The following is a 19,450-nucleotide window of genomic DNA, read 5'->3' on the forward strand; positions in this document are numbered from 1 at the left end:
TGCAAACTGCTACAACACAGATGTCATCTGTTCTTCTGACCAAGAGTTAAGCTGCCACATTTTGTTCCACTTGGAATTTCCACACTCTTTTTTTAAGGCAGCCCCATTAAAACTGTATTGGTGGCTGAAAGCAACCAGCAAAACCAAGCTCCTTCCGTTTTTTCCCTCCTCCTCTGTAGGGAAACACAGTCAGCGCCATTTTGCCATTTAGATGCTATGACTCCCATCTATTTCCCGGTGCGCCATGCACGTCTTAGAAAATCATACTGTAGAGTTGGAAGGGGGGCCAGGACGGTCATCTAGCCCAAGCCCCGCAGTACAGGAATGCCTTTGCCCAACATGGGGCTCAAACCCACATACCCTCCAACATTTCTCAGATGAAAATAGGGAAGTCCCATTCCAATTTTACTATTTATACCCCACACAACTTTACTGGGTTGCCCTAGCCACTCTGGGTAGCTTCCAACATATATAAATGCGTAATAAAACATGAAACATTTTTAAAATAAAAGCCTTCCCTATACAGGATTGCCTTCACATGGCTCGGGGGGGTCGGATAACTCCATACCCTCCAACATTTCTCCAGTGAAAACAGGGTCACCCTATTCCAGACCCTCCCAGGAAAATAGGGATGTCCTAAGGAAAAGCGGGACATTCTGGGTTCAAATCAGACACTGGGACAGTTTATCTAAAATCAGGGCCTGTCCCTGGAAAACAGGGACACTTGGAGGGATCTGAACCCATGACCCTGAGATTAAGAGTCTCTCATACTCTTGAGCTGCCTCGAATGCCCTTCTCTGCAGATTTTTAATTATTATTATTATTATTTAAAAAGTCTTTCTCTGTAAGCTCGAGGTCTGGGAACAGCCACAACGTCCTGCAGCTGTTTTGGAACTCGGGGGAAGGAGAAGAACTGAACAAGCCCTGCATACAAAGCATACTGTATTCCGAAGCCTTAGCCACGCCCACCACCCCTCCGCTTACGTCGCGACGAACGTTCCGACGCAGCGGGAGGGAGGGGGGGGGAGAAGCGCCGGCGAGCCTTAAAACGGAGGAAGGCCGAGCGAATCGCTTGAAGGCGCGATCGACGCGCTCCGCGAGCGACGACCTTGCGTCACCTGGATAGGGCCTGAGGAGAGAGGGGCGGAGGGAGGATCGTTGGTGCGCAGTTGTTGCTTTCCCGTACGAAGACGAAGCCGCCGCCGCCGCGATGATGGCCGCGGAGAGCCCTTCCTCCTACCCGAGGACGTCCATCGAGGACGATTTCAACTACGGCACGAATGTGGCCTCTGCGAGCGTCCACATCCGCATGGGTAAAAAAAGGAAAAAAAGGGGGGCGGTGTGTGTCCCGCTTCGCTTCCTGCTTCTTTGCCTCCTCCAGGTCTCTGCCCCGCTCCCTCTCCAGGCATCGCCCGGCTAACTAGTCCGGGTTTTCCCCCTCCCCCTCTGGTTTTGAAAGGCCAAGGAGTCGACCCGTTTGCTTCCTGGAGCTGAGCCTGTCGCAGCTTTTAAGGGCGCAGGACGAAACCAGAGAGAGAAGGTGTCATCGCCGCGGTGCTTTTAATTTCGTTTTCTATCCCACCCTTTTCTCCCAAGGAGCTCACGGCGGTGTAAACATGGTTCTTCTCCGCCCCCGCCCCCCATTGTAATCCCTACAACAACCCTGCCAGGTAGGGTTAGGCTGAGAGGCAGGTTTTAGTTCGACACTCTAACCTTTATGATACACCTTTAGGTGCCAGGCAAAGAAAAAAACACACGTTCCTTTTTTAACCAGGCCTTTGGTTGACTTGATTGACACCCGACCTATGCCCTTTTTAAATGTGGGGTTTTTTGGGGGGGTTATTGGGTTGTTTGTTTTTATTTTGATTATATATCCTGCGGTTTTGTATTTAGATTTTGTTCTGTGAACCGTCCTGAGACCTCTGAGTATAGGGCAATATATTATTCCAATAAATAATAATAACAACCACTGCACCACACTGGCTTCTAGACAGTGCTTTGGCAGCATCGCCCTGACGTACACACTAAGGTAGAAGCAAAGATATAAAGATGCTTTAAAAAAATAATAATAATAAGGCAGCTTGGCTGGAGAGAAAAATTATTTGAGCCTGTCTTTTTGTCTCTCACACGCACACCCCCATGTGCTGATAATCCTTATTAGTTAGGTGGCAAAGGATAAACCATCCTACCGTCTCCAAATTGCAGATTGTTGGGGTTCACAGGATCAAATTACAACTTGAAATCACAAAATATATAATGAAAATAAAAACAGAAACAACCCAATCATCACCACCACCACTTACCCATTTTAAAAGGGCATTGAGTGGCAGTCAACCAAAGGCCTGATTAAAGAGGAATGTTTTTGCCTGGCACCTAAAGGTGTGTAACGAAGGCGCCAGGCGAACTTCCCTGGGGAGAGCATTCCACAGACGGGGAGCCACTGCAGAGAAGGCCCGTTCTCATGTTGCCACCCTCCGAACCTCTCTTGAGGAGGCACATGAAGAAGAGCCTCAGAAAATGATCTCTGGGTCTGGGTAGGCTCATATGGAAGGAGGCAGTCCTGGGTCGTTTAAGGCTTTATAGGTCAAAACCAGCACTTTGAATTGGGCCTGGAAACTAATTGGTAGCCAGTGCAGTCAGACCAGGTTAATATGCTCAAACCATCTTGCCCTGGTGAGCAACCTGGCCGCTGAATTCTGCACTGACTGAAGTTTCCAAACCATCTTCAGAGGCAGCTCTATGTGTAACACATTGCAGTAATCTAACCTTGATGTTACCAGGGTATAGATGACAGTAGTTAGGCTATCCTTATCCAGATAAGGGAATAGCTGGGCCACCAACCGAAGCTGATGGGAGGGACTCCACACCACTGAGGCCACCTGAGCCTTGAGTGACAGCAAAGGATCCAGGAATACCCCCAAGCTATGAACCTGCTCCTTCAGAGGAAATGTAACCTCATCAAGAGCAGGTAACCTCCTAGCTATCCGGTCTAGGGAACCACCCACTAACAGTGCCTCTGCCTTACCTGGATTGAGTCTGTTTGTTGGCTCTCACCCAGTTCATTATCGAGAGAAGACACCGGTCCAGCACGTCCACTGCCTCACCTGCAGATGTAAAGGAGAAATAGAGCTGAGTGTTATCAGCATACTGCTGACAATGTATTTTCATTGTCACTTGCTGAAAAGGGTGGGGAAAGCTGCATCTACTTTAAGAAAATGTGTTTCTAGATGCTGCTAAAATTGCAGGAGTAGGACTAGTAAAAATGATGTTGACTGCAAGGAATTGTTACATCTTTGAAGGAGCCCTAAATCCAGCAATGGTCTTTGTACAGGTGTTATTTGCTCTGTGGCAATATGAACGCCCACTGTGAATGTATGGATGGAAGGTGGAAGGAGAATAATTCATTGGCCAGCAACAAACTGTCCATTGTCTTGTTTGCGCAGTTGAGTGCTTACTTGGGCTACTTATGTTTTCCCTGATGCATAACTTTGGCAGTGCTACTAAACAAACAGGTTGTTAACCTATTGCTGCCCTTTGAGGAACCACTTGTTCATTTTAATGAGTACAATTTATTCACTATTACACTATTTTTTGTTGTTTCTATACTTCATTAAAAAGATGCACTGGTTTTTTTTATTAATCATCTGATTCAAGGTAAAGCAAGAATTAAACCATGTTAATATGCTGTCTTATTTCCCAACTCTTAGCATTTCTGCGCAAAGTCTACAGCATTCTTTCAGTTCAAATTTTCTTGACTACGGTGACCTCTGCAGTTTTTCTGTACTCGGAGACAATTCGGACATTTGTGCATGAAAGGTAGACCCTTTTGATGAATACAGTTGCACAGTATTTTCCCCACATTTCAATGTATATTAAATTTTAGGCAGGATACTGTTTGATGTAATAATAGGTTTCAGGGAATTTTGCTGGCATCATTGGTTCTCAAGCATGGTTCTCTTCTATACGTTGCTTGTTACTGTGATATAACAATGATTTATTTATTTATTAAACATCTTAGTCCGAAGGGTCTCAAAGCAACTTGCATTGATTATTTTTTTTGCATAAATACATTATACCGTAGAAAGGGGGAGAGGTCTGCTGCATGCAACATAATTGGGGAAACAAAACACCAGCTCCTTCCCATAACAGTAATAGAAAAACATTAGCAGTATGTGAACAGTAAGCAAAACAGTACTGGTACCCACTAACTAGAAGAGAAAAATTAAAACAACACCGATACACCCCTCCCTGACCCAAAAATAATTCCCATCAACCTGCCATTTTTAAAAATAAAATGTAACTATTCCACCAATAAGTCTGCTATAACTCAGGGGTGGGTGGGTGGGTGGGTCCTTCAGGGATGGTCCATCACCTCTTGTCTCCTTTCAGGGGGAAAAGCAGCAGAAAAGCAGAGTAGGAAGATGGTCAGAGTTTTACCTGCTATACAGTTGTGCTGGCTGATGCTCCTCTCTTGCCACTGGTGGAGGTGCCACTTTTCACTGTTAAGAGCAACCTGAAGCCTTTCCTAATATGGAGATAAAGGGATGGCACAACCCTCATCTCTGTATTTTGTGTATATAATGATGCTTGTTAAAGGCACTCGAGCGGGGTCAATAAAAGATGGCAACAGTACAACTGGTGGATGTAGCTGTGCTACTGCTAAGAAAAATAAGCAGCATTTATATAGGTGTGTTCAATTGTTCAAAGCAGGTTGCATTACCTTGGTCACCCTTAATACAACCATTTAAGGTATGTCACTTATTGTTCCCATATTGTAGATGGAGGACTAAGGCTGAGAGAGATTATATTTTTCTTCCCCTCAGATGTGTTCCTGAATGAAGCTCATCTACTTTCTGTCATAGAATTTATACAGAAATAAATTGCTACTATGAGGGTTTCATACGCTTGAAATATTGGTAACTTTGTAACTATAGATGTCTTAATTTCATACAACCAGAAGAGAGGTGTCTGACTTTCATTGCAGACATAATAATTTTTTTAGACATGTATCCAATAGACTCTTTACTTTTTTTTACATTAAAACAAAAGGAGCTAAAAAAAACCCAGCAAATTAATGTTGACTGTGTTCTCTGTTAAATCTCACAGCCCAGCTGTACTTCTGGTTTCCGTGCTTGGTTCTCTGGTTGTGATTGTGGCATTAACTTTGTACAGACATCAGCATCCACTTAATTTATATCTTCTCTTTGGCTTTGTAAGTATTTCCATTGCTCACACTTTCTTCCTTAGTGCTTTGTGGAGACTTTTTAAAAAGTTGCAGATAATTTGTTCTTCTAGTAGCCTTTCTGTTAAGATTGCTTTTAAAAGAGAGAAGCATTTAAGTAGAGTTCTGTAAAATATGCACTGTACCTTCTGAAAATTGATGTACACTCAATTTCCTCTGTGTGCTCCTCAGAAATGTGCAATAGTGTGAATGTTTATAACTTCAGGAAGACAGTGGGTTGCATCAAACAGTGGAGTTATCTTTGTGAAATGGGACTTCTCTGTCCCCTCCTCCACCTGTGTGCCCCCAAATCTGCCCTAAAGGGCCCCTTCAGAACTTTGTCCAATGAGCATGAAGGCTGGAGGGTTTTTAAGTATGTTCAGTTGAATGCACTTAGATATTCTCCCCATAATTTGAAACCCTGATAAAACATGGTTCTTGTTCTGCAAGTTTTCCAAGTCTATTCAATGGAACATGCTTTAAAACTTTCTTTATGCCTTTGCAGCAATTGTCCCCAAATCCGATTTGCAGTGCCAGTGCCTGGCCCTGTTCCTACTTTAACCCTGTGTGTGCTCACACAAATGCTTTTAACACAGCTAGTGTTCAGTGCCCAATTGCTTATAAAGCACTGTCTGCTTCTGTGGTGGTTGGTGCGATCTCTAGGAAGTGAAAGGTATATAAAGGAATGCCACTTTTCCTTAATCCAAATAGGTTTATCTTGAACTAAACATATTACTCGGCTCACATGCATAGAAACCAGTCTAATGACTCTGTTGCATGCACATCCTGGCTGCATGAGCTGACCATTCCCATTTCTTCAGTGTCTGATAGAGCGCTGCCGTACACAGGGTGCCCTTTGGCTTGAGATTGCTGAGTGGAGCTGCCATAATGGTGGCTTTAGATGATAATTCTTTCATTTTATTTTTCACAGACCCTTCTTGAAGCACTGACTGTTGCTATTACAGGTATGCATTCACCCTTATATAGATAGAAATTGAAAAAAAAGCCCTATTTTATGATTAGTTACTGCTTGCTGAAAGGCGACTGACAGTACAGAAGCCAGATTTGATGTCTCTTCTGTTATACCTCTTCCAACTGAAAATAAACAAGGAAAAAATAGAGAAATGCAAAGTATAATTAAAAGAACAGAGACTGTATCCTAGAAGTATGGACATCTGCCTATTATTCTTTCATATTCTATAGAAATGAGCATGGTTATTCTTGGGATTAGCACTGCAATCGTAGGTGTCTCATTGCCTGGAATATAGGTATGCTTAAGTAAAGGTAAAGGGACCCCTGAACATTAGGTCCAGTTGCGGACGACTCTGGGATTGCGGCGCTCATCTCGCTTTACTTGCCAAGGGAGCCAACGTACAGCTTCTGAGTCATGTGGCCAGCATGGCTAAGCCACTTCTGGTGAGCCAGAGCAGCGCACGAAAATGCCGTTTACCTTCCCACCAGAGCGGTACCTATTTATCTACTTGCACTTTGATGCGCTTTCGAACTGCCAGGTTGGCAGGAGCAGGGACCGAACAACGGGAACTCACCCCATCGCGGGGTTTTGAACCGCCGACCTTCTGCTCAGCAAGTCCTAAGCTCTGTGGTTTAACCCACAGCGCCTGTTCTCAAATGGAGCTGATAATTTTTTTCTTAATGTGAGCACGATACCTGCATTGATTTAGTTTGAGGTAACAATGCCAAATGTTTGGTAAAGATTTTAATTATCCTTTCCTTGTTTCTCCCCATAGTGACTTTCTATGAAGTATCTGTTGTTCTGCAAGCCTTTATCTTAACGACGGCTGTCTTTTTGGCTCTCACTGTGTATACTTTGCAGTCCAAAAGAGATTTCAGCAAAGTTGGAGCAGGGTAAGTTACTTTCCTATACATGCACACAAACACACACTGTATATATATCAGTACATCCATGTATAAGAGGGATATATTGGCAAAAATTGGGGGAGTTTCTATAACCACCCTGCAAAACAACAACAACAACATTTGTATACTCATAGAGGTGAGCAAATGACGGTCACTTTGGAATACTATACAGTGGTGGTCATTTCTGTAGAGAGCTGCTGTTGGAAAAACACGGGGCAGCTGAATTGATGAAAATGTGGGCACAAAGTAAAATCGGGGGTCATTGTGACTTGTCATGACTGAAATGGTGATAGCGAGTATCACAATGTGAATGTATGTTCTATAATAGGCATGTATGTAACTTAAGATGAAAGCATAGTTTAAGAAGAAAGTCACTAACCTATTAATGTGTGTTCACAGGCTGTTTGCTTGCTTATGGATTCTTTTCCTATCAAGCTTTCTAAAGGTAAGAGGTCACACCTTGTTGTTGATATTGAAAACATCACTGGATAATTAAAAATGGGGGGAGGGTAGGTTTATGCTAGGGCTGTGCCCTCCATCTAATTTGAGGTCCTTCTGACTCAGGGCCTCCTTGTAGTAGTAAAAGAGTACACTGTAACATTTATTGTTATTCCACAGTTTGAAATGGGTGAAGTAAGAAGTTTAATACAGTTTTTAAACTAAAACTATATACTTAATTCAGTGGTTACAGTTTATATGTTTCAAAGCTGGACTTCTGCTGTATTTGATTTGTCTTAAGCTCAACAATGCGAAACCACGGTTTGCAAGCCCAATTAAAAATATGATTTCTAAATTTTTGAATGATGACTGAACTGACCGAGTGTAAACTCATTCCACCAAGATCTGGTACGAAACCTCAGTTCATTTGTGGTGTGCTTCTAGGCATGTTTTTGTAACATGTAACATAAATCAAGGATGCAGTCCTATACACACTTAACTGGGTGTATAGCCTCCTTGAGCATAATGGGGCTAAGTTATGAGTAAACTTGCATAGGGTTGCAGCAGAATTACTTAGCATTTTATTCCAGTATTTTAATCTGTTTTCTCTTGAAGCCACCATAAGACCTCTGTGGTGCAATGAGTAGGTGCATCAGGCTGTTCATCAGAAGGTTGGTGGTTCAAGCCCACCCAGGGACAGCCGTGGGCCAAATTCCTGCATTGCAGCGGGTTGGACAAGATAATCCTTGAGGTCCCTTCCCACTCTACAATTCCATGATTTGAATACAAAGTAGGAAAAACCAGTGCACATCACTTGGCCTGTGTGTTGTGCTATGGACATGTTAATACAATTTAAAGAGCTTAGATGTTTTCATCTTGACAAAAGTAAAAATGGCATTGGTATAAATTGCCAAATAAAGCATTTAATGAGAAAATCCCAAGATCTGTGACTATAGTGTGGGATATCTTTTTTAGAGAACTAACATAAGAGACACAGGTGGTAGAACTCAAATGTTTTGAAGAATGCAGTTCGAAACATCCTTTCAGAATAACACAGATGCAAAATGCCCAGCCCAAAACCTTTCAGGACAGCAATGTGTTCAAGAAAATAGATTAAAAAAAAAAATAACAGCCAATCAACAATCTTAACAGCTGTATAGGGATTGGGACTAGAGATCCCTGTCTGTCTATTCTGAAGCGAATTCAGTTTTGTCATCTCAAAAGAGCAGTTCTACAGCAGCAGGAGGAAGGAATATGTGGTCCTCCACGTGTTGCTGGCCTCCAACTCCCATCCACCCCAACCAGCATGGCCAGTAGTTGGAGATGATGGGAGTTGCTGTACTGCATCTGGAGGCACAGGTTCCTAACTCCTGTCAAATAATGAAAGTCATAGAAGAAGACATGACAAGGTCTGCCAATGTTAGGGTTGTTGTGTGTCCTCTTTTTCCATGACACATCCTCTTTTTCAGGGGTAAAATTTCTGTCTGGGTGGATTTTTAAAATTTGCCAAATTGTCTCTGGCTCTACTTTCTGGATGAGACATAGACTTACCTCTTCTATTCTCCTGCACCCCTCAGCAATGTATCACAGCTTATATAGCCTCCATATATTAGGGGTATTTAAAATGAGAGTCGCCATAGCGTCCTCTCTTTTTTGCTCTTCAAAATATGGCAACCTTACCAATGATAAGATGTGGAAAACACTAAAGACTCAGGAATGACCAGGAAATGGTATGTTGCACATACAGTCATACCTTGGTTCGCAAAGGACTTAGTTGTTGAACAAATCGGCTCTCAAACACCAGAAATCCGGAAGTAAGTGTTCTGGTTTTCGAAAAATTTTTGGAAGTCTGACACGGACTCCGCTTGAGTGCAGGAAGCTCCTGCAGCCAATTGGAATCCGTGCCTTGGTTTTCGAACGTTTTGGGAGTCAAACGGACTCCCGGAACGAATTAAGTCATGAGAACCAAGGTACCATTGTATACAGCTTCTCGGTAAGCAAGCAAAATATATTAGTGGCCACATTCAACTAAATTACTGCACTAGCAGAAATCAGGACAATGGTGCTTGCTAGTACAACATGAATTTCACCCCTCCTCCTGCACCCCACTCTTCAGATCTGCTCCAGAGGGTCAGAAGAACTTGCAGAACATCAGGGGAGGGGAGATTGTTCTGTAAGGCAAGCAGAAAAGCTTGTACTAATGGAATAACCTCCTTAGCATTACATTGACTACAACTCTTCAGCTTTAATTATAGTTCCATTATGGTCAAATCTAATTTTTTGGTGTGCTTTTATGAAAGACATTTGCACAAAACCTCTCTCTCTGTTCTTTGGTTACAGCTTTTTTTCTATAGTGAAGTATTCGAGGTAGTACTAGCTGGTGGAGGAGCACTTCTGTTCTGTGGATTTATCATCTACGACACTCATCTTCTAATGCACAAACTCTCCCCTGAAGAATACATACTGGCTTCAATCAACCTCTATTTGGACATCATCAATCTGTTCCTACACCTGCTGCGTTTGCTAGAAGCATTTAATAAAAAGTAATTGGGAGTTGTTAAAATTTGAGATAATTTGGATGTAGCATCAAAAAAGTTATTAAGACCTAGGAAATCTGCAGAATGCTCTGAGATTGGAGCTTGTTTTTACATTCCACTGTGGTTTCAGTGTTTTCTGTATAAAGGGTGTTTTAGAGAACTGGTGTTTATGATTCTATTCTGAGATCAGTTAATTACATATTGCAGTCATCTTGGCTGTTCAGTAAAGGCTTTACTCCATCCGTTTGCATATCCTTTTTGATTGAAAGCCTTGCTCATCAACCTCCATTTGTGCTATTAGAATTCTATTTTCTGCAATAATTGCCACAGATGTGTCCTTTGATATTCACAATTGTCACTGGCTGGATAGCATAAAATGGAGTCTCTTAATTTTGCTATTGAGCATCAAAGCTTTAAATAAGCTAACATTCTGTTGCTGGTCATCTGTGGAATGTGAAAGCTTACCCTACTAGCATTTTGATGTGAAGGAATTATCCCACAACTTGGCTCCTACACTTTCTGAAATGTTTTAATGTACTTCTAGTTAAATACTGTGTTTCCAAACACTGCAGTATTTTGTGAGATTAAAGGAACTTTATTACAAAAGTGGATAATTAATACAAGTAAAAGATGTAAATTATTTGTTTAACAGTAGTTTCTGCTATTTTGAAGGCTTGTATCCGGTCTATTTTAGATTTGTGAAATTTTAAAAAGTTCTAAAGCGTGTTTATATATATCACACAAAAACACCAGAGCTGTTTTCTGTTGACACTTCTGGAATGCTGGAGAAGTTTGAAGTATATTTTGACCCCTTTTCCAAGGCTTGTCGTTGACTGTTAATAAGGGGTAAGACACTTGCGTGCAGTGGAGTGTTTATCAGATGATGTTTTGTATTGGTTGTGTACTGTGAAGTGCAGGCAGATCAGGAGGGGCAGTTACACTCCATCTGCTCTTCTTTTGGGGTAACATTAAGAATTTATGAAAATAAATTTTATGAACTGTTAGCTGTGCATGTCATTTGCCTCTTTATTTGCTTTTTGTCTGGTGGTGCAAGATTGCGAGCTAATGGTTTCTTGACGATTAAGCAAGCAATTACAGGCAGAAATGCAATGTTGTGCCCGATAATTTAACAAGAGTCCTAGAAGCTCATACCGTTGGAGTGGCAGTGCTTCTCATTCTGACTTGCTCCTGTTTAACTTCTAAAACTAGTTTTGCAGGAGTAAATGACTGCCTGCCAGCCATGTTCTTTAAGCTATATGCCGGCCCTCTCAATCTTGGTTGTGTGGAGCCTGGTAGTGTTGCTCACTGATGTGAAAAAGACATTGAGGGTGTAATCCAGATTTGCACTATTGCAAGGCTCTTTGTGATGGCAGCTCTTCTGCCCACAGCCTTCACTTTTGGTAGGCAGAACAGGGAGCTCTGCTCTGGATGAGTGATGCTGCCTTCATTCTATGGACAGAGACTGGTGGAGATGGTTTGGGCTAGACAGAGGGAGACCCCTGCCCCATCCAATCTCCACAGTGTGGCACAGCCTATGGGATATCAATATAGTTGTCATAAGGTATAAAAATTAACCACGAGTGCTCTTAATAGATGTTTTTGTTTAAAATACAGAAAATACAACTGATTAGGAAGCTAAAACTATATATCCATTCCCTCAAGCAATACCCCCTTGCATGACCAAAATCAACGCAGCATTCTCATTTTGTGAGTTTGAGTGAATGTACTTTTCAGCAAAAATGTTGTAAGGATAAGCAAAGAGTCGGGGATTTGGCTGAACTTGTTCTCTTGGGATCTAACATGGTATATTAACCCTAGGTGGCAGACTGACAGTTTAGGAAATGAAAGTGGAAAGGGCAGTTGTGTATAAAAAAGTTCTCAATATTTTGCCACATGTGAGCAAACTGGAACGCAAAGTGGGATGGAGTGAACAGTGGGTGGGAGCACATTTCCTTCCTCCTCTCAGCGGTGTCCCAAGAGCTCCCTTTTCTGCTTCACGTGAGTGCCCCTTTACCATTCATCCCTTGCACTGAGCGGCTTGCCTGCCCTTTTCGATTCAAAGGACAATTCAGTGTGATTAAATAACCTGGCGGAGAGGAGGGCGAATAACTATGCTCCCTGGTTCTCTGTCCCGACACCTGTCCTTCATAATCTCTGCATGCATGGACATAGGAAGCTGCCTTGCAGCGAGCCAGACCACTAACGCGACTCATCGAGCTTGTCAAGACTCTGACTGGCAGCAGCGAGCCAGGACTTCAGGAAGCGGTCGCTCCCTTCCCGCCGCCGCCAAAGCTGAAGATGCCGGGCATTAAACGTGGGAAGCTTATTGCATGCAAGACAGGATCGCTATGCAGGGCAATTTCTCTTATAAAGCGTATAAACAGCAACAGCCAAGTCAGCCCACCCCCCGAACAGCGCCGCCAGCCTAGCTAAGAGTCATTTACAGAACCGCAGCTACGCCTTCGCGCCGTGCCGGAGGAACTCGCAAGGGGGCGCTGTTGGGCACTGCGGCGGGTAGGGCGTTTCTTGCTTCTTCCGGAAGCGGCGCAATTCCCCCCTGCGCGCGCAGCTCCGGAAGAAGCGCTGTGGCCGGCGTGGCTTTCTTCGCAGGGGACAGGAGAGCTCCGAGTGACCAGGTGAAAATATCGGGGGGCGGCGGGGGCGGGGTGTGGGGTTGCCTTTGGTTTCATTCTCTGCGTGCGCTGTCTCCCTTCCCCTTATTCTTTGCCGGAGGGGCCCGCCTGCTTGCCACAGGTAAGCACCCAAGGAGGGCCCCGCCTGCTGGATCGGACCGAAGTAGGGTTGACATATGGCCTGTATTTCAGTGTAAAAAATGCTACGTCCTGTAGCATTTATTTAGTTTTTATTTATTTTTATTTTTATTTTATTTTATTTTAGTTAGTTAGTTAGTTGTTAGTATTTCAGGTCTCTTCCCCCCGACCCATTTGCCTAGTGAGGGACCCTCTCCAAATGCACGTGTTTGGAAGGGTGTGTGAAAGGTCATGTATTTAAGCTCTCCTGGGTATCAAAACACAAGCAGATTTACAGATTCATGTGCCTGTGTGAGAGAGATTAAAATTCCAAGAAGGGCCATCCTGTCAGGCTGCCATTGCAGTGCATTGCTTTGAAGTCACTTCAGCACCAGGTGGGAAAAACAACAACAATTTAGCCCCAACTGCCCCACCTTACCCTGTCCTGTATTTTGCCTGAACGAAGGTGGCAACCCTACACCGAATATCTATCTGGTGCATTACGCTGTTTCCTGCAGTGGCCAACCAGGTGTCCCCAAGCAAGGAGTGAGCACTATATCACTCCTTTTCTGTGTTTCCCAGCAGCTGGCGCTCAGAGATGTTGGACTTCTGATATTGAAGTGATTGGGTTGGTTTTTTTAAAAAAAAAATATGTTATTTGACCTTAGATTGTGATCTTTGGATGAAGGATGGTATACAAATGTACAGTGGTACCTCTAGATGTGAATGGGATCCGTTCCGGAGCCCCATTTGCATCCTGAGCAGTCCGCAACCTGCAGCGCCACTTCTGCACACGCGCAGGTCATGATTTGGCGCATCTGTGCATGCGTTTGATGTCACTGCACATCTGCGCATGTGCGACCCGCCGAACCCGGAAGTAATCTATTCTGTTACTTCTGGGTTCGGCGTGTTCGTAACCCATGCGGTTCGCAACCCGCAGCGAATGCAACACAAGGTACGACTAATAAATAATAATAATAAAATAATAATTAGACTTCAAAGTGCCTAGCCAGACCCCCTCCACCCCAAAAAAACTATCAGGGGAACTGTAGTGATTAGAGGCCCTGACTAGGACTTGGGAGATCCCAGGATTCAGTCACGGTCTCTCAGCCTCACAGGGTTATATTCCAGGATAAATCAGGGAGGGAGAGAAGCACACACACCACGTTGAATGCCTTAGAGCAGGCATAGGCAACCTTCGGCCCTCCAGATGTTTTGGCCTACAACTCTCATGATCCCTAGCTAACAAAACCAGTGGTCAGGGATGATGGGAATTGTAGTCCAAAACATCTGGAGAGCCGAAGGCTGCCTATGCCTGCCTTAGAGGATATAAATAAATATAATACATAAATAGTGCCCTGCATTGCTGTCAGAAGCATGAAAGAAAAAGCAGAAAGGCATCAAACTGCAGGAAAAGGAAGGAGACCTTCAGCTGCACAAGTTTGTTTGTAGTTGGTGTTCCAAACGTGGTTTGGAATTAACTTTGGACTGAACCTAGTTGTTCAAGAAATAGGTTGAACAGAACTTGATCTGAAATGTTTTGGGCTGTTAAGAAAGATTTACTTTGTGTATCTGGAGGTACCCTTCCTTCCTTTCTCCTGCATTGGCCCGCCTTAATGTGGGTACCTGTGCAGCTGTGGGGTGCTGCACTGGCAAACAATGGGTTACATCTTGCCCTGTGCTTTCCTCTTCATAGAAGTAAACAAAAAAAATGGCAAAAAGCTTGAGGAGTAAATGGAAGCGAAAGATGCGAGCAGAGAAGAGAAAGAAAAATGCCCCCAAGGAGCTTGCCAGATTGCAGAACATCCTCAAAACAAACACTGATGTTCTAATGGATGACATGAAAGAGATAGCAACTGTCGTTCCTGCTGAGAAAGTCATAGAGAAGAAGGATCAGGAGGGTGAGTTGACCTATTTTTTGCTTTTGCTCTAAGGAATGCCGCAAATCAGCTCTGAAAAATGGGAAGCAAATATTACATACATCCTTTGCCAGAAATGCTCTTCCTCTAATTCATTTGATGTCCACTTTTCTGATTCCCACCCCCTCTTTTTGTTTTCCAAGTCTCTCAACGTCTCTATTAATGAAGTTCAGCCATTGCTACTGTAGGAATGCAACTGCTTCCTTGGCAAGTTTAGCCAATTACGTGGTGCAGTCAAAGGAATCTCTGTAGAAGAAATTTGCTGTTCTCTCCCCAAGTGTATTTTGAACCATAGCTTTCTTTATTCATATGCTGAGGACTGTTGCCTGTGTGCCCAAAGGGTTCAGCATTTGAAGTTAAACATAAGAAGAAAAAGTGGAGGGGAATATTTATAAAAAAAATATAAAATATCCCCATACTTTCTCACACCATCCTTTTTTCCAGTTCTTCTCTCCTCCTCCCACCACCAGTCAGTATTAGAAGTAGCCTGAATCATTTATCTTATTTCTCCCAACATCTTTTGATTTGCTTTCAGCACTAGTGTTTTTAACTAGCTGCTGTAATAGTTCACACTGCTCATACTTCCTTAAGTGTTTTCCCCCCTTTTCTTTTCCAGAAGGTAGTAAGATGGACATGGATTCAAAAAGAAACCAAAAAACCCTTCTGGATGAACATGGACAGTATCCAGTATGGATGAATCCCAGGCAGAGGAAGAAGCTCAAGTCAAAGCGGACCAAAGGGAAGAATAAGCACAAACCACCTAAGGGTTTAGCATGGTAGAGTCGGGGTGAATTTAAAAAAAAAGTCATGTGTGTTTGTGGAAGACTTTTCTGTCAAAAAAGTCAGCAAAAAAACAACCCTGTGACTTAAACCATTACTACGCTTTTCACTGTTTGCTTCAAATGACTAATTTCTTGCTTCAGACTCTTGGACTGTCACCTTGTGGATGTAATTTTGGAGGCACCTTGGAGTACTTTTGATTTAATAAAACTTCCACGTGTTTAGTATGCATTTTACATGCTGCGCAAACTAGAATACAGTCAACCTGAACAGAGTGAAAGCACATTCTAAGTTAGTTAGGTCTATGCTTTTCAAAACAATGGGACTGGTCAAATGCTTTAAGACACAGTGATTTCAATGGAATTCAGTCCCAACTAATTATCTGTGGATTGTGCTCAACATAAACAATGTGTGCTTCCATTTGGGTGCTGGTACCACGTCCCGGCAGAAATGTTTATTTTTTTGTGGTGCAGGATAGGGATCCACAGTTGGAATCCACTAGACAGGAGTATGCAAATTAGGAGACTTGCCCCCTGAATGGGCTGGGCACCCCTCCTTATTTCCTTCCTGCCTACCTCCACAGAAGATCATCAGCAGCATGCTCACCACTTCAAAGGCTTTATGCCTCCTTAATTTCAGTTGTTCAGAGATAAGCATATGCTGTGCAGCCCAATCCAGTTTTGTTCTGTTGAGTTCCCAGCTAAGAGTACACAAAAGCATAGCCCCATTATTCCCTTGAAATCAGTATCTCTAAGGATGCAGCCCAGCACACAATTGTTTTGGACTAAGCTCTATTGAAGTCCCTGGGGCTTCTGAGTAGACATGCCTAGGATTACACTGTTATTCTGTAGTCCTGTGCACACATACTTGGGAGTAAACTCCATTGAACTCCATTGAACTGACTTGGAATTACTCATGCTGCTCAGATTCACTTACATTTTTAGCCAATACACACAAATGGGATTTTAGCATTGCAAACGTCCTCGTATGTTAATGGCAAGTTTTGCACTTTAGTTTTTTTTTAAAAAAAACACCTGAATGTTGAACGGATCTGGGTTTCCGTGCTTGTGAGATTGACTCTGTATGGCTTAAAGGTTTGCTTAGATGTTTGGTGGATGTGTAATGCAGGTTCATTGTTTATTTCTAATCTCCCTGCATGGGTTGTGAAGGAGGACTGTGTGTAGTGCAAGGAGCAGGACGGCACTGCTGGTGTTTATGCCTGATGTGGCATGGCCTGGCTAACCTCCATCCCTCTCCCAAACCTAAAAATAACTCTGCTGGATCAGACCAAAGGCCTACCTAGTCCAGCATCCTGTTCTCTACAGTGGCCAGCCAGATGCCTGTGGGAATCCCACAAGATAGACATGAGCAGAACAGCAACTTCTCCTTGCTCTCCCTAGCAACTGGTATTCAGAAACATACCGCCTCCAATACTGGAGCTTATGCACAGCCACCATGGCTAGCAGACATGTTGAACATGAGCCATCAAGCTGTTGCATTTTGCACTAGGCTGCAACTCACTGGACACCTCAGAGGCTTCAACACAGAACACCATGTAGTAAGCCAACATGGAGGTTACCAGTGCATGGATGCCAGTCCAAGTCCAGAAATAGCCAAAGCTGTCATACCAGGTGAAGGCATTCCTAATCGCTGAGGTCACCTGTGCTTTTGGTGCCAGAGATGGATGCAGGAGCAGCCACAGACTAGAATTGGAATACAGCTCCATCCAAAGCAAGCAGTTGACCAATTATTCAGACTCATTTCACAGTCCCTCTGTCTTGCCAGAATTCAAGCTTTGTTTGTTGGCCCTTATCTGGTCTATCACTGAGTTCAAGTACTGGTCGAGGGCTTGCCTGGCCTCTCCTGCTTCAGATGCTAGTCTAGAGAAATAGAGCTGTGTATCATCAATGTACTGATGGCACCTCACCCCAAATCTAATCATCACTCCCAACAGCTTCACACAGATGCTTAATAGCACTGAGGTACCTTGCAGCACATGTGCCAGAGAACCAAAAATTAATCATTGATCCTGAAGATAGAATTGGAACCAATGAGTCAGCTCAGGGAGATGCCATTGTCCTGCAACCCACAGAGAGTTTAAGTAAAAATAATACACATTCCCCCTGTCCTCTTGAAGGTAGCCATTTATCAGAGCAACCAGGGCTGATTCAGTACCGTAATAAGGCCTGAACCTTGACTAAAATGGATCAAGATACTCTTTCATCCAAGAGCACTTGCAACAGTCTCACCATGACCCCCTCCCCTCACACCCAAGAGAGAATTAATGGGTCACTGAGCTTTTTCAGGTCAAATCGTAGCCTTTTTGAAGAAGGCTAGGACCACATGCTCCTACAAGGATGTGTTGTCCTCATAGCCATACCCCTTTAATAAGAAAAGAGAAGCAAGACAATAAATGGGCACATCATGGCAAGCATCTTAGCCATGACATCAGGCTGCATCAAGTGAACCTGATGCCATGGTGTCACAGTAGATACTGCGCCAAATACTTCCCTGGAGACTGCAATAAATTTCAAAATCGCTTGAGGGCAGTGATTCTATCCTCAGAGTGCATTGGAAGCAAATTAAAGTGAACTTCTGAAGCTCCATTTCCTGGAGGAGATGTGAGCAGGCCCTCAACAATATTTTAAAATTTCCACTCCCTTCACTGCCACACAGCAGGCACAATCATGTTCTCACGTTAAGCTGGCTTCACAGCATTAAAAATTTTTTTGCCACTTATGCTCCAGCTTGTTTCACCAGCCTTCATTCCTTGGTACACCAAGGGGCAGAACAGGCTTTTTAGTGCTGGAGAGGGTGCTTGGGAGTGGTGATGCCAAGAGTTCAGTGCATCTCAGTGTTCAACAGTGAGAAAGGGCTTCAATCAGGTCACCTGCTTTATCCACTGAAAAAAACACCAGGAGCATTAAGGAATCCATTGTATTAGTCATCAGCTGCAGACCATCCAAATCTGTCCACCCTCAACACCCCAGTGGTGCTGAGGGAGGGTCAAAGCACTACAAGTCCAAATTTCACCAAGAAGTGATCTAAGCATGATCACTTATACTCCTGTTTCCAAATAATCCCTTCATCTGAAGTGAACACCAAACTGAAGGTATAATGTACCCTCTTTGTCCAACGGACAACACCTTGAGACAGGCCTGTGGACATCCTGGAGGCCTGGAAGTCATGAGCCAGAACACTAAAAGGTAAAAAAATGATACAGGACCCCTGGACAGTTAAGTCCAGTCAAAGGCAACTATGGGGTTGCAGCGTTCATCTCACTTTCAGGCCGAGGGAGCTGGCGTTTGTCTGCAGACAGCTTTCCGGGTCATGGCCAGCATGACTAAACTGCTTCTGACGCATTAGAACACTGATGGAAACCAGAGCGCATGGAAACACCGTTTACCTTCCCGCCACAGCAATACCTATTTATCTACTTGCACTGGCATGCTTTCAAACTGCTAGGTTGGCAGGAGCTGGGACAGAGCAACGGTAACTCACCCTGTCGTGCGGATTCAAACCGCTGACCTTCTGATCGGCAAACCCAAGAGGCTCAGGGTGCAAGTGGCACTGGTTTAGACCACAGTGCCACCTGCACCCTAACATTAAGGCAGCATCAGCATGGACACTACAACTACCCAGAATTCTGGGTTCCTCCAAAACCGCACCTGCATTGCTTCCTAGAACCCGCAAGGCAGCAAGATGCATGGCACACCACCCAACCTTAGTTTTACTGTCTCCTTGGCTCGACACCAGATGCAGGCCCTCACATCCAGCTCCAAGATGGAGGGGTGTCCTGGTGTTAGAGATGCAAGTTTTGTGGACCACAGCAATCCTCCCCCTTTGTCCTTGCACTCTGTCTTGATGCTGCACCAAGTATCTGGACAGGCCACAAGTGGGTCAGGCTCAGCTCCTCCCAGCTTGCCC

The 19,450-nt window shown here is 43.9% G+C and overlaps 2 protein-coding genes across 2 annotated transcripts; both read left to right on the forward strand.

Annotated features, from left to right (window-relative positions):
* Positions 1–1,170: 1,170 nt before the first annotated feature.
* Positions 1,171–10,810, forward strand: TMBIM4 (transmembrane BAX inhibitor motif containing 4). The gene is made up of 7 exons (XM_033161997.1): positions 1,171–1,313; positions 3,708–3,816; positions 5,107–5,212; positions 6,153–6,186; positions 6,970–7,087; positions 7,499–7,544; positions 9,878–10,810. Exons 1-7 carry the CDS (start codon positions 1,211–1,213, stop codon positions 10,082–10,084), a joined length of 723 nt encoding a protein of 240 aa, XP_033017888.1. The 5' UTR covers positions 1,171–1,210; the 3' UTR covers positions 10,085–10,810.
* A 1,816-nt stretch (positions 10,811–12,626) lies between these two features.
* Positions 12,627–15,753, forward strand: LLPH (LLP homolog, long-term synaptic facilitation factor). The gene is made up of 3 exons (XM_033162898.1): positions 12,627–12,710; positions 14,521–14,725; positions 15,360–15,753. Exons 2-3 carry the CDS (start codon positions 14,536–14,538, stop codon positions 15,521–15,523), a joined length of 354 nt encoding a protein of 117 aa, XP_033018789.1. The 5' UTR covers positions 12,627–12,710; positions 14,521–14,535; the 3' UTR covers positions 15,524–15,753.
* The last annotated feature ends 3,697 nt before the right edge of the window (positions 15,754–19,450 follow it).

Source organism: Lacerta agilis, chromosome 10 (assembly GCF_009819535.1).
Source record: "Lacerta agilis isolate rLacAgi1 chromosome 10, rLacAgi1.pri, whole genome shotgun sequence".
Lineage (NCBI taxonomy): Eukaryota > Metazoa > Chordata > Lepidosauria > Squamata > Lacertidae > Lacerta > Lacerta agilis.

Bases quoted from the DNA above. Each gene is read 5' to 3' on its own strand.
- TMBIM4 (XM_033161997.1), top strand. From the start codon at position 1,211: ATGATGGCCGCGGAGAGCCCTTCCTCCTACCCGAGGACGTCCATCGAG. The intron at 3,817-5,106 runs GTAGACCCTTTT...TAAATCTCACAG, and splicing joins CGGACATTTGTGCATGAAAG to CCCAGCTGTACTTCTGGTTT. The intron at 7,088-7,498 runs GTAAGTTACTTT...GTGTGTTCACAG, and splicing joins TTCAGCAAAGTTGGAGCAGG to GCTGTTTGCTTGCTTATGGA.
- LLPH (XM_033162898.1), top strand. From the start codon at position 14,536: ATGGCAAAAAGCTTGAGGAGTAAATGGAAGCGAAAGATGCGAGCAGAG. The intron at 14,726-15,359 runs GTGAGTTGACCT...TTTCTTTTCCAG, and splicing joins AGAGAAGAAGGATCAGGAGG to AAGGTAGTAAGATGGACATG.